Raw genomic sequence first — 13,133 nt, forward strand, 5'->3', positions numbered from 1 at the left:
CACTGTTAAAAGCAAATGGAAAAGAGTGCTAGCAAATAAGATCTTAAGTGTTATGTTATATTAACAAAGTCATTTCCCAGGAAATTTGATATATGCTTCCATAAGAAATTAAAATCCTTGGTCTAAAAAATGTACTGAGTCAATATACTAAGTAAACAAGGATACTACTATTAGGTGAAGCCCCGTTATCATCAGAATATCTCACGCAAGATCCAGAACAGACAAAATTTTATTTTGCTCAGGAATGTGCTGTGTTCAATACTTTCAGTTGTTTGATACCAGACCAACAAATACTGAAATTAGGGTTTTGTGTTTGAAGTACAGCTATATCAAGGACATCATCTATATCACCTAATTTACCTCTATGGAGAATGGTGTACCCTCTTACACCAGAAATTAAATGAACATTTTGCTTCCTGCCTGCAGTGTCAGCTCAGAAGCATAGATGTGCAAACACCCAGATGCTCACAGCTCCTTTGGAGCACTGGTATTCCCCTTATTTACTAATTCAGTCATAAAAAGAATGACCCACACTGGCTAGAGCAGTGACTCCAGCAAGGCCAATCATCTTTACCCTTGGGTCTTTGCATCAGTGCAAAATTGCCTAAAAACCACTAATGATCATACTGAGGATTCCTCTGTCTTCTACATAGCTTCTATGATAATGAAGGATTGGTGATGCTTCTCCAGCAAACATAAACATCACTTTTAGCCACCATCATTCAAGGTTTAGTCAAAGTCTGGAGAAACTCATATATAAAACCCTTCTCATCTCCACATAGCAAGTTAAAAAAAAAGGGCCCTGGGATTTTGTCACAATACTTCTTTGTGAAAACTGTGCATACAGTTAAATTCTATGTTGCTGTCAATTCTCCAATGATCGTGGCAAACAACACATGGATGCAAATCTTTCTCCTTTAACTAAAGAAAAATTTTCATCAGTCTTGAATGGCCTCAGCTCTTTTTTTGTTAACTAATCAAGTTGCTGAGTTACCTAAAGGATAAATATTATGAATGGTGTTTGGTATTTGGATTATAATAGAATCATAAAAGGGTTTGGGTTGGAAGGGACCTTTGAGATCATCTAGTTCCAACCCCCTCCTAAAGGAGGGATACTTCTCTCTGGACTGGATTGCTCAAAGGCCAAATTGCTCCAGCCTGGCCTTGAATGCCTTTAGAGAGCGGGCATCCACAACCTAACTGGGCAACCTATTCCAGTGACTCATCACCCTCACAGTAAAAAAATTGGAATATTATGTCAATTCCACGTAAAACAGCAGAGTAATTGAAAATCAACTCCCTACTATGTTATATGCTATCATGAGGAAGTATATTACAGTGCTTGCTTATTGACAGCTATCTAAAACTCTGGTACACTGGCAGGGAAGTGTCTAAGAAGTTTGTGTGATTTTGGTACTTATTTCTCTGTGGTCTCCAGGGCTAGATTTTGGCTGCATTATCCTTCTGAACATAGTTCAAGACTTGCTTTTTTTATCAGTGGTTTTGGCAGATGGCTGTAGAAGTTCAAGGTCTCATGATTATAAATCATTTCTTCGTCAGTAATTCTGATAATCAGATTTGATTATACCTGTATTTAATTTTATATTTTTTATATGTACAGTGAGTACGTTCAGAGCCAGGGATTTTGCCTTGAAGATGCCCACCTCGAAGATCAAGTAATCACACCAGAAGATCTCTTCATACCCCTCTTTGAAAATACTGTGCTGTAACTGGATCTTGCTCCTGAAATGCTTACATACCCAAGCCCTAACATCTCACAGGAGCTCTTACCAGTTAGCTAGAAGCAGTGGGAAGGATCCACAAAGAGGTGTTGTTTACCAGAGCATTGTCTCCCACCTTGAACCACAGCAAGTTCAAAATGTTCTTCTTGGGCCTCTAAGCCAGGTCAGTTTTAAATGACAGCCCATGGAGGAAGTGAGCAACCTGCTTCTGCTGCCTACTACTCCACTCTGTTCTAAAACTGTTATATGTGTTCTGTGTTACCTGTTCCTGAATATTCTGGAAAATACATTTTTGATCCCTCTGTCTTCGCTGCCTGCTAACTGATCTTCTTTGTATCCAAGGTTTGGATATTGATCCAATTCATAGCCATCCCACTCTTGGAAAGAGCAAAAAAGCATGTGAGAATGAAAGCCCCCTTGAATCCTTTGGATTACTCGTACATCCCAGTTGTATTTGTTCCATCTGTTAAAATAGAAATATCAGCCATGCTATCCAAATCAAAGCCCTCTTTGAATGATTACCTTCCTTCTTCCTTCCCAAATGCCTGATTAGTTATGGAATAATTGCTGATATCTGTGGAGAATGATTTAATCCCACTACATAATTTTAACTCTTTCTAAGTAATGCTGCTTGCATGAGCTACATGGGACTACGTTGGAAAGTGCTGCTATCTGGCTCAAAAGGAAGCATCCAAAAGATTCTGTCTCCAGCATTACACCACAGGGGTAATGGCTGGCAAAAAACAACAAAAACACTGAAAAACTCTCCCATTTGAGAGAGGAGATTCAGTAATAAATACATGAGCTGCTTTCAGAGAGCAGATATAGTGAGAGACAGACCTGATAGGCTGCCCTGGGGGCAATGGGGCTTGCCTGTGCATTCACGAGGTAGTAAACATCAATTCAGAGCCAGTACTCAAGCCTTTCTATGTCAGCTCTCTTTGCTGTTTCCTTCAAGTGTGATGTACAACCGGTGCATTAATTTTACATTTGTTGCTGATCAGAATCTCATGAATACAATTTTTTTGCAAATTCTGGATATTGCTGGGTCTGCTGAGTTAATGTAGCTGCAAAACAGGAGGAGGATGTTGATCCTCCAAAATCCAGGCAAAACTGATGCAGCTATGACATTCAGCTCTCATGAGATGTGAGAGCAGGCTGCTATCTATCTGATATCATCTAGTAGGTGGCAATAGTGTCCAAGGCAGGGGATTGGAACTGTATGGTCATTAAGGTCCCTTCCAAACCAAGCTATTCTGTGATTCTATTCAGGTCTATTGTAAGGCAGTCTTCAAATCAGGATTATAAGAGGAAAGTTATCTGCGCAAAAGTTTTGGCCAATGGAAGAATTTTCTGAAAATCCCATCTGAACTGGGGAGGACAGGAACAATACATAAGAACAAATATTTTTTCAGTCAGATTTATTAGTTTGTAATATATGTTGCCAGGCAAGAAACATCTTACAAGCATTAGCAAGGGTTCAGTCACTTTCTTTTATATCCTCAAAGTCCTACAGAAACAAAACCAATCCCAGAATGAAGATAAGTGTCACAAAGTTTTGAGGATGCCCTAAGCTCTTAAAAGGTTGAACATTCAAAATTAAGGCTCTAAAGTAAAGTAATAAAACCTTTGTTGATTACAGAAAATCCTGAGAAGGATACCCAGCAGGCTTTGACTCTGGCTCATAAATCCATCAGTCTTCACTATCCTCTATTACCAAAGCAGGCTTTCTTCTTACTAAGCCTGGAGAAATTATTCCCAATGACAGTGATTTTCTCTGAAGGGAAGACTCCATGTCAAAAAGCTGTGTTTCTAAGCATATGGAAATTGTATTCCTATGCATAGAAGGAAATCTTACTTACAGATGATGAGATTTACAGCTGAGTTTAGAAAATCCTCAGCCAGAAAAAAAATTCCCAAGACCTGCTTATCCCTGGCAGAGTCACTTCCCAATTCCTTTGTTTGGCCTTAATTCATGAAAAAAAAAGGAAAAAATGAAAAGGATCCACCACCCTGAATTTGTGGGAAGTATAATCAGCCCCTTGAAGAAATTATATAGAAGTGCAGGAGGCTGATCATCTCTGTTTTTTACCAGAGGTTTGAGCAAGGCTCAAATTTTGATGAGGCAGAACTAGAGTTGTAATAAAAGAGTCTTACAGCTACGAGTCACAGCTACAAAATAGAAAATGAAGGGAGGAAAGGCCACAGCAGAGAAAAAGCTGGCAGAAAAACTAGTTGTGTGACTTGGGAAATGAGACTGGACATGGAGAGAAAAGAGTTTTATTGCACGGACAGTGACAACAGCAACATGTAGAGGAGAGTGTGAGGGCTTATTTATTTTCCTATCATCTCCACAAATTTGGGATTGGGAGACTATCAAAGAGAAGAGATCCCCGTTTCCAAACCATCTCTAAGTCTATGTCAGGGCCAAGTAATGGATGATAATTTATGTGTACATTTTCTTTCCTGATCTTTCTGTTCACAATTAAAGCACAAATATATGGCTTTGAGTGACTTTCCACAGCTCTGTAATACATAGGTGTTCTCCTCCTAAACAAACATATCCACTATTGTCCTGCTGCAATGCTAAATCTGCCTGAAACCCTCTAAAGGTGTGGTTCATTGCCCCATATCTCTGAGCAGGGTCACATTCCTACTGGAGAAAAAAACGACAGGAATGTAGTAAAATGGTATCAATTATGCAGTTGAATTCTAGTTTCATTTTGCAGCTTTGGATTTGCTCTAGCTAACAAGCCTCTTCTAGTCAAAACAAGAACGCTCCCTCTGTTCATCACAGATAGTGCTAAAATTCATTAGCCCAAGACATTCTAGCTGCCTGTGCATCAATATCCTTTCTCAGTGCTTGCTTGTGAAGGGAACTGTTCGTTGTGTTTTGCGGGTATAGCTTCTGAGTGTTCATCTTTCTGCACTCTCCCTGGCTCTGATTTCTCTCCCATTCTCTTGTGAGACTTGTTCTTTCTCAGATGCAGTCTCTCTCTTCTCTCCTTCATGCCTTCAGGTTGCTAAAAGGCAGGAGAAAAATAGAATAGAATTAAGTGACTCTTACATCATCAACAAAATCTGATAACAATATTTCAGTAGTAATACATAGTAAAATACTACATTTACCAAAATATCAGGCAGATCAGCTTTAACACAATGGGTTCAAACTCATGGCCCCAGCCAGTGACATTAATAATCAGCAAAGAGCAACACGCTCTAATACTTTTTGGGTGGTAGGAGGGTAGTCTGCCTGAAAGGCAAGCTTGGGAGAAGAGACATGAGGGGGAAAGGAGGCTCTGAAATTTCAGCTTAGATTCCTTGTTTTTCTTATTTCACATGATCCATCTTTTAAAATCTGAAAGTTGCTCACTGACAGTTACAAAGACCATGCTGAAAACAAGTGCTGAAACATTTATTTAGAGAAAAGCAACGTGCAGGGAAGGAGATGAAGTGAAATTACCTTTTCTCCACTTTTAATTTCTTTTAATCTGCTGGTCGTATAAAGGGTGGTTTGAACAGTACTTGTAGGGATCCAAATGCAAAAAAGGATTTTTCAACACTCTTTTTGGAGCTCTGTGTTTAAGCCCACTCACAAATTTCCTTTCAGATCTCTAATACCTATCACTCAGTTCTTCAAGGTTCTTCAGTCCTTGACATCTTACAGGCTTTAATAGTTTGGCCTAGTTGAAAGACAGATCAAAGTATAGCCCAGCACACCTTGCTGTAAATTACAGAAGAGTTCCAGAATCCGTGTTTTTAAAATGCAACCAAAGTCAAACTTAGTTTATTATATTCGCTGTACTTATCACACAACTGACATGCTCACAGACTTCCTAGCAGAAGTCTTTTGAGAAATGATAAACAATCAGCTACTGATGAGGGCTGGCAAATGAGGCAGTGGGAAATTCTGAATGAAATAAATACTGAGTAGTTCCTGAAAGGAAAAAAGATTACAGAATTCACATAAAATCTTAAAAATTGAATAACAGAGTTGTCATCACCATAACTCTTCATATTCCTAGAGGACTGAGCATGCAAGGACTGTAACTGTGGGACTGATCGTGTAATTATGCTATTTATTGAAAAGAGATTTTTATTGTTTCTTCTCTTACTGCTGAATGGAAGGTCTGCATAGAGAGATAACGATTACTTCTCCATATGAAACTGACAATGTCAAAAAACTGAAAAAATAAAGGACACTTCCATTTGTTGTTACTGATGATAATTATTCAGAGTTATTCAAGCACAGCTTTTCAGTGGGGTGACTGAATTTGACAGAGTTCTTCCAATACTTAAAAGGGATTTACTGTTCAGTACCCTTCCCTCCAGTATGCGATACAGCAGATAGTATGTATCATTATAATAAATGCATTAAATTGTCAGAAAGGTCATTATTGGCTCCTCCTTCAGTGCAAACCATGCAGAATCATGCCTCAGGAGAGAATAACAGGAAGAAGAATGAAATAGGAAAAGGTTCCATGCTGGCTGCATGCCCTTACAGTGAAAATATAGCAATGGCTGCTGCTGCAGTAGTGCAATGACACTGGAGTCCCAGGGAAGAGAAATCCCTCAAACACCCTGATGCTTGGCAGTCTTACAGATAACATGGCATGTGGTTAAACCAGGTCAACAGCAATGAGAAAGTCACTTGGATATCACAGCAAAAGCAAAGCAGGTCTGTTTTTATATTGTCTTGTTGCCACAGGGTGTGCAGTGTCTCATTTTGAAGTTACACACTTTGGAACAAGTCTAGGTGGTGACACTACATCCAAAATGCTCATGTTAATGACATTAGCAGTTTTACATTTCTTCAACTACAGTAAGGATAACATCATTCAAGAAATTCTAATTCAAGCTTATTTCTGCTCCTCCCCAAGCAAAGACACAAAGATTACATAAGGGATAAAGCTAGCCTGATTTATTAATTTACTTATTTTTTATTTTATTTTATTTATTTATTTCTGAAGTCTTCTTAAGGTTGCTGCTAGTTGTCACCTACCAAAGAAACTGAGCGTTTGCTCTTGAAATGCAATTGCTTCTCAAAGGACTCTGCAAATTCCTGCATGGAGTTTGACCTTGTCTCTGGGCCTGAGCTGTCTGCTGAAGGTGTTCTGCTTGCCTTCTTGTGGCAGTGGTATTTGACATCTTGGTCTTCTTGAAATTCCTTGGAGCCCTTGAGATGACCTGAAGATGAACCTTTGGCAGAGGCATGAAGTCGTGTTGTATGAAGAGAGGAAAGCCTGGCCTGCAAAAGAAGAGGTCTTTGCTGAGTATTGAATTCTAAAGCAGAGCACACAGGGCAGATTCTCTACTACAGAGTACTCTCCAAGCAGTACTACAGAACAAATAACCTTTCCCAGACTTCTGTATCTTTCCTTATTTGTGCCGAAGAATCACACTGTCAAAGAGCTTGCTTCCTTGGGGCAGCAACGAAATTTACTCATTCCCATTTTTGAGTATCTAAAGTTCTGGCATCCAAATAAGCATTTGAAATGTGAGGTGTGCCCACTGTCATGGAAAAGAACTGGGACACTTCATAATCCCAAACACCCAGCCATCCCCTCAGGGAATGGGTTCTAGGCAGGGCTTTTAAACAGCAGAGACCCAGCCCTTCTGTGGCCAGATGAACCAGACACTGAGTTTGACTCACAGGTGCTCTGGGTCTTATTAGAGATTTTGAGGTCAACTGAGTGTGACAGAGACCATTTCTAGCCCAGTCTTATTATATCTGCTGCCTGGCCTAAATGCAGACAAGATGCTCTACTGTTCAGCTCCAGTTTTTTTAGTGGTTTCTTGGGCATATTCATCCTGACCTCACAAGAGAGCATTTTCAGGGCACTAAGGGACACATCCCTAATAGAAAAATGATAGAATGATAGAATCATGCAATCATTAAGGTTGGGAAAGACGGAAACAGGCTTTTCACAATGGCTTGATGAGAGGTGCTAAATCACCAGTAAATCTACTTCTGTTGCATCTTCCAGCAAAATACCACAGCTCCATATAGGTTTTGCCTCCCTCATTATGACTTCCTGTATGCAGCTATTGGCAATAACTGAGGGACCGTATATCCTGCTGTTTATTAATTTATACTTCCCATTTTCACAGTCACCTGAAACTCTTTTTGTTGTTGTTGTTTTCTTTTATTTTTACATAAGTCTTATACTTTCTAGATGTACTTAACACCAAAGGGTCCTCAGCACATATGATGCAAGTTCAACTTCATTTCCAGACACAAGCTAACTCTGGCAACTAGTATTACAGACTGCTGCTGAGAGTAGTGGTAATGATTCCTGCTATGCTATTTTTACTTTGAGGCATACTGTTACAACACTAATCGATATTGCTGTGATTTCTGTAAGGTCATATCGTATTCTTATTTGGAAAAGCACCAAAGCAATCGGATTGTGCTTGAGGGACAGGAGTACACATGCCATGTCAAGCTGTACAAGCTGAACATCTTCTATGTCGTTTTAATGGTATCAGTGTATATTGTTTCCTGGAAACACACATTGTTTCACACTAAAAATCACAGGTATTTTTTCTTAGAGGCTTTAAAAAAAGAAAAATAAAACAAAACAGGAGAACAGATGAAGCAGAGGATGGTATTCATCAATCTTGTTTTGTTTTATCTGTAAATATTTTATGCTACAAAGATGTTGCTTTTTATTTTTCCTTCAGAGATGAAATTATAGTGATGCTCTTAACAAAAAGAATGTAGTTCACATGCTAACATAGACACTATGGTTCAGAAAAGAGACAGGCCTTCCTCTGAAATGCAGATTTGTCTCAGTGAACCTAGGGTACAGCTACACATATGACAAGGGGAAATGGTTTTAATCTGGAAGAGGCCAGATTTAGACTATATATTAGGAATAAATTCTTTATAGTCAAGGTGTTGAAACACTGGAACAGGTTTCTCAGAGAGGTTAGGAATGCCCCCTTCCCCCCCCCCAGAAGCACTCAAGGCCAGGCTGGATGGAGCTTTAAGCAACCTGGTCTAGTGGGAGATATCCCTGCCTTTAGCAAGGGGCTGGAACTAGATGACCTTACAGGTCCCTTCCAACCCAAACCATTCTACGATACTATGATCATGTAATCTCATTACAGTGGCCATGCTTTCTCTCACAGTGCACACACACATTAGCACGTTACTGTCTTATCAGCACAACCTGACAGAGGACAAAGGCCTTAGTACAATTGCTAAGAATGAACATTTCATGGCTTATTACTAGTAGAAAACAGTAGTCCTCTTTTATTTAAGATAAATTCTGGCAATGAGTTTACGTAAGATCCATTTCTTCGACTTAATACATGTGTTTAATACATAGATTTGGTGCCAAATGGATTGCATGATACCACTGCAAATAAGAACAGGCCTGAGATATCTTTAATCTATGCTTCCCTTCCTGATGTCTCAAGAGCTGCTGGAAACAGAGATTTTTTTCTGTATCCATGCTTTCTTGTCCACCCACTACTGCTGCCTTCCCTTTCCAAAAGCCTCTGAGTGCTGCTCCAATGTCTGCTCCCATCCTTGCCCCAGTAGCTGGCTCCTGTTTTCATGTGATGCCTCTTTAGCAAGCTTCTATCATCTCTGGCCTCTAGGATTTGCCTTGAGTAGTTCTTCAACTGGAGAAATGGAGAGGAGGTGAAACAAGGAAAAAGGCATGGGAAGTAAGAATTATATCTGTTCTTTGATATCACAATAGGGAATTTTTGCTACCTCTCTGCGTTTGTTTCTCACTCCATTTAGTACCCCCTTTTTCTGTATGAGCCTTTGTGTAATCCCAGTCATGCTTAGTGTCTGTTTATATAATAGGCAGCAGATTGTTTGCTAACGCAGAAAAAGCCCAGAAACAAAAAATCCTCAAGAACTTGGTGCCAATATTATTTGCCTATTCTATTTCTCAGTTTCTGTTGGAGACAAGATAATTTCTTCCATCTTTTGGCTTTGATCTGAGGACTCACACAGCTGTCAGTGAGACAATTAATCTTCAGACTGTCAGCGTTGCATTTGTTGTTTGCTCAAGTTTACATAACGACCCCAGTTCTCTAGGAATATTTTGGAAAATCTGACATTCCGATTCTGTCCCAGAGCATTCTTTCCTCCCAAGAAGCTTATAGCCAAGCATGAATTCCTTAAAAATGTTTCAGCCTAGGCTTACACTGATCTGTAGTAATGATATTGCAATAGATGTTTAGTCTGATTTTTAGTTTAGAATAAGTGTCAGTACCTTCAACTGTAGTCAGAAGTTCTGCTCTCACCCTTGGCTGTTTCTTATCTGCTTTTCTGTCATGAGCAATGTCTACTTCAAAGTTCTCCCATATATAGGGTTGTAAAACTCTAACCAGTGCTCCTCAGCATGCAATATTTTCCCCATAGCAAAATGCCTGGGAAGTAGGAAACAGTCCTGAGCTGAAATGATGGAGGATAACTAGAATGCATCAAGCAAAGTCATCAGCTTCAGAAAGAGAATCAGTTACTGTATCTAAAATTTGCAGTGTACAGCAAATTAATTAAAGCAGTTGAAAGCAGATGACTTAGTTCTCCTCAGGCTGTTTCCACATTCACTGCAGGCCTGTGATGACTTATCTGAACCTGATGCTTTTCAGGGGAGTGGATGTATTTGTTTTAATGGAGAGTTCTGGACTTATTGTTTTAGCCTGTTTTGGCATGAGAATTCCTGAGGCCAGTTACATGTTCTGCCAGTGACCCAGTGAGGGATGAATATAAGTTTGTGTTCCTCTGCAAAATGGGAATGATCACAACAAAAGCATTTTGTGAACCGCATCTCAGTAATGTTTGTCTTATAAGGTATGATACGATCCTGGGGAAAAAGAAATACAAATTATTGTTAGTTTCTGTGAAGCAAATCACAGAGGAGTTCTTCTACAAAGCTTTTTTAATTGCACTATTCTGACAAAAGAAAGATGTTATTTAACTAGCACTGGTAATTGTTTTGATTCTCATAGTAGTTATTCTTTGTAACAACAGTCTAAAGAGCACATCTAGGTGCAATAGCAAGTCGTGGCTCTGAGAAGGAGATGCACTTTTTGAAGATGTTTCTAAGGAATTACTAGTGCACCCAATTGAATAATTTCTAGATTTGATTTAACACAATGTATTTTAGTAGTCTTCACTATCAACTGATCAGAAATTTCTATTAAAATAGTTTATTATAAAAAATTATCAGAATTTGTTATAAGAAATCCAAACAAATCATCCTTTTTCATTCCCATGGTCTATTTCTGGCACTGAGATTGAGATCTATATGTGCTACATAGTATAGCTGAGCCAAGAAAAAAACTGTGGAGCACTAACATGAAGGCCAGACATAATTAAGTGTACAGGGTAACTTTAACTGATTGAACAATCATACAAAAAGTCACAGCCTTTTCTCTCTAAGCTAACTTCATTAAAGTTCAAGTGCTGATTCAGGGATACAATTATCATTAGCAAAAGCATTGAAATAGCTTTTGATCAAACTGAATTTAAGAACGTGCTTCAAATTAAATGTATGTGTACACACACAAGCATGCAATGAAGCCGTATTCAGCAACTTGCTGAATGGAATGCAATTTAAGGTACATTCTGATGCTTCAGTCTGTATTAGGCGTAAAGAAATTGTGTATGCATAATTCTCTGAAGAACAAAACTAAAATATCGTAAAGATGATATTCAAAGAGTAAGGAGGTCGTTTTGTTCTGTTTTGCTCCTCTTAACCATAATTTTTGAGAAAAGAAAAAAATTTTCCTGGAGGTGTAAGAAATGTGTAAATGTGAATGTGACACTGTGGGATGTGGTTGCATGGACACGGTGATGATGGGCAGATGGATGGTTGGAATGGTGGTTTTTTCCAGCCTTAATGATTCCGTCATTCTATTTTATGATTCTATGTAAAGGAAAAATCCCACCGCTTAGAGCATGGCAGATTCAGTGCAAGGTGATTTTCAAGGTGAAATATAGTACATGACAGAAAAAAATCTTTGGAATAAAATAGTATTGGCTTTGTTGCAGACATTATGATTTAGGATATAACTGAAAAATTATTTGTAAGTAAACATAATTACTTTGGGAAGCCAATCGATGCATCTGGAAAAAAAAGAGACAGGTTTGAGGTACCTACACTTTTTTTTTTAAGGACTGGGAATATCTGCTTTTTTTGCATTTTGATTATTAGTTAGTTGTCAGCTACCTTAAAAAACTGCTTTGGCATTTGAACCCTGTCCCTTTCCCCACTGTTCTGATGGTTTAGGAAAAAAGAAGCTGTTTCTCCCTTAATAATTTACTTCATAATATAATAAGCTTAGTTATGTATTTTTGGGTTCAGATACTTTAAACAAGGAGGGACCATATCCTCTAGCTTAAATTCAAAGTTACACCAGCAAGCAGCTAAATTCCAGAGAGAAAAGCACACAGCTTCCTTGAGAAGAGTGGTTGTAGAATTAGGTCAAAATCCAATGAATGTATATAGGCTTATGTAGTTTTACATGTGAGAACATACTCATTGAACACAAGTTCATGCACGCCAGATTTCTGAAGTGCTTGTATCTCTGTCAGGTCATGCTTTACCAGACAGAAAATCATAATGCATAGCTAGGACTCCAGCAGTTATCGCAGCCTTCTTCTTCCATTTTTTGGTCCTGTCTTTCCTCATCATGAAGTTTTCTCATCTTCCTCTATCCCAAAGACCTCTGAGGCTTCTGGAGGGAGCTGAGTTTGAGAAGCAACTTCTGCCAGTAGGAACTGAACCTAGTTGACAAGGTAAGTGAGGCATTCTCATCCCAGTGGATCTCTAGGGTTAACTTTTGGGATGTCTGCACTGAAGATTATACATAAGCCACACACACATGAACACAGAAAACTGCACGCAGCTCTTACCGGAAGGGAGGCTCTCCTTTCACTAAGGGATCTTGTTTGACGTTTCTTGTGGCCTCTACTCTCTTTCTCATTCTCATCAATCAAACTGTGGCCCCAGAAACTGCTCATCCATCTTGCAAAGGAAATATCATCATCCTCTTCATATTCCATGTACAGACACTCCAAATTTGCAGCAGTCTCCCAGCCAGACAAGGAAAAGCAGTATCGAAGGCTTCCGGTAAGCCAATAGCCTCACACTGTTCTGTCAAGAGGAAGAGGAGATGCAGTTTCAGGCACTCTTTCTGCACTTCACCCCCCAAAGCCCAACCCACTGCAACCCTAGGCACTGTCTAAACATAAAATCAATCCTTTCTCATCTATTTTCAACAAGGTTTCTTTTAATCTTTCCATTGCAGAGATGTTCAGTGACAGTGCCGCAGGGAGCTGATAGGAAGGGAAATATGTTCTCTACTCCATATACATTGCAGTTGAGCGCATCAGCTGTCAATGCCAATGGAGAATTGCCC

The 13,133-nt window shown here is 39.1% G+C and overlaps 1 protein-coding gene across 1 annotated transcript; it reads right to left on the bottom strand.

Annotated features, from left to right (window-relative positions):
* Positions 1-4,585: 4,585 nt before the first annotated feature.
* On the bottom strand, positions 4,586-12,777 carry LNP1 (leukemia NUP98 fusion partner 1; the record flags this gene model as incomplete). Its single annotated transcript, XM_079542835.1, has 3 exons — positions 4,586-4,765; positions 6,745-6,990; positions 12,628-12,777. The coding sequence occupies 3 exons, from the start codon at positions 12,775-12,777 to the stop codon at positions 4,586-4,588; spliced, it is 576 nt and encodes a 191-aa protein (XP_079398961.1).
* Positions 12,778-13,133: the final 356 nt, after the last annotated feature.

This window comes from Tetrao urogallus, assembly GCF_951394365.1.
Source record: "Tetrao urogallus genome assembly, chromosome: 1".
In the NCBI taxonomy this organism is placed as follows: Eukaryota; Metazoa; Chordata; class Aves; order Galliformes; family Phasianidae; genus Tetrao; species Tetrao urogallus.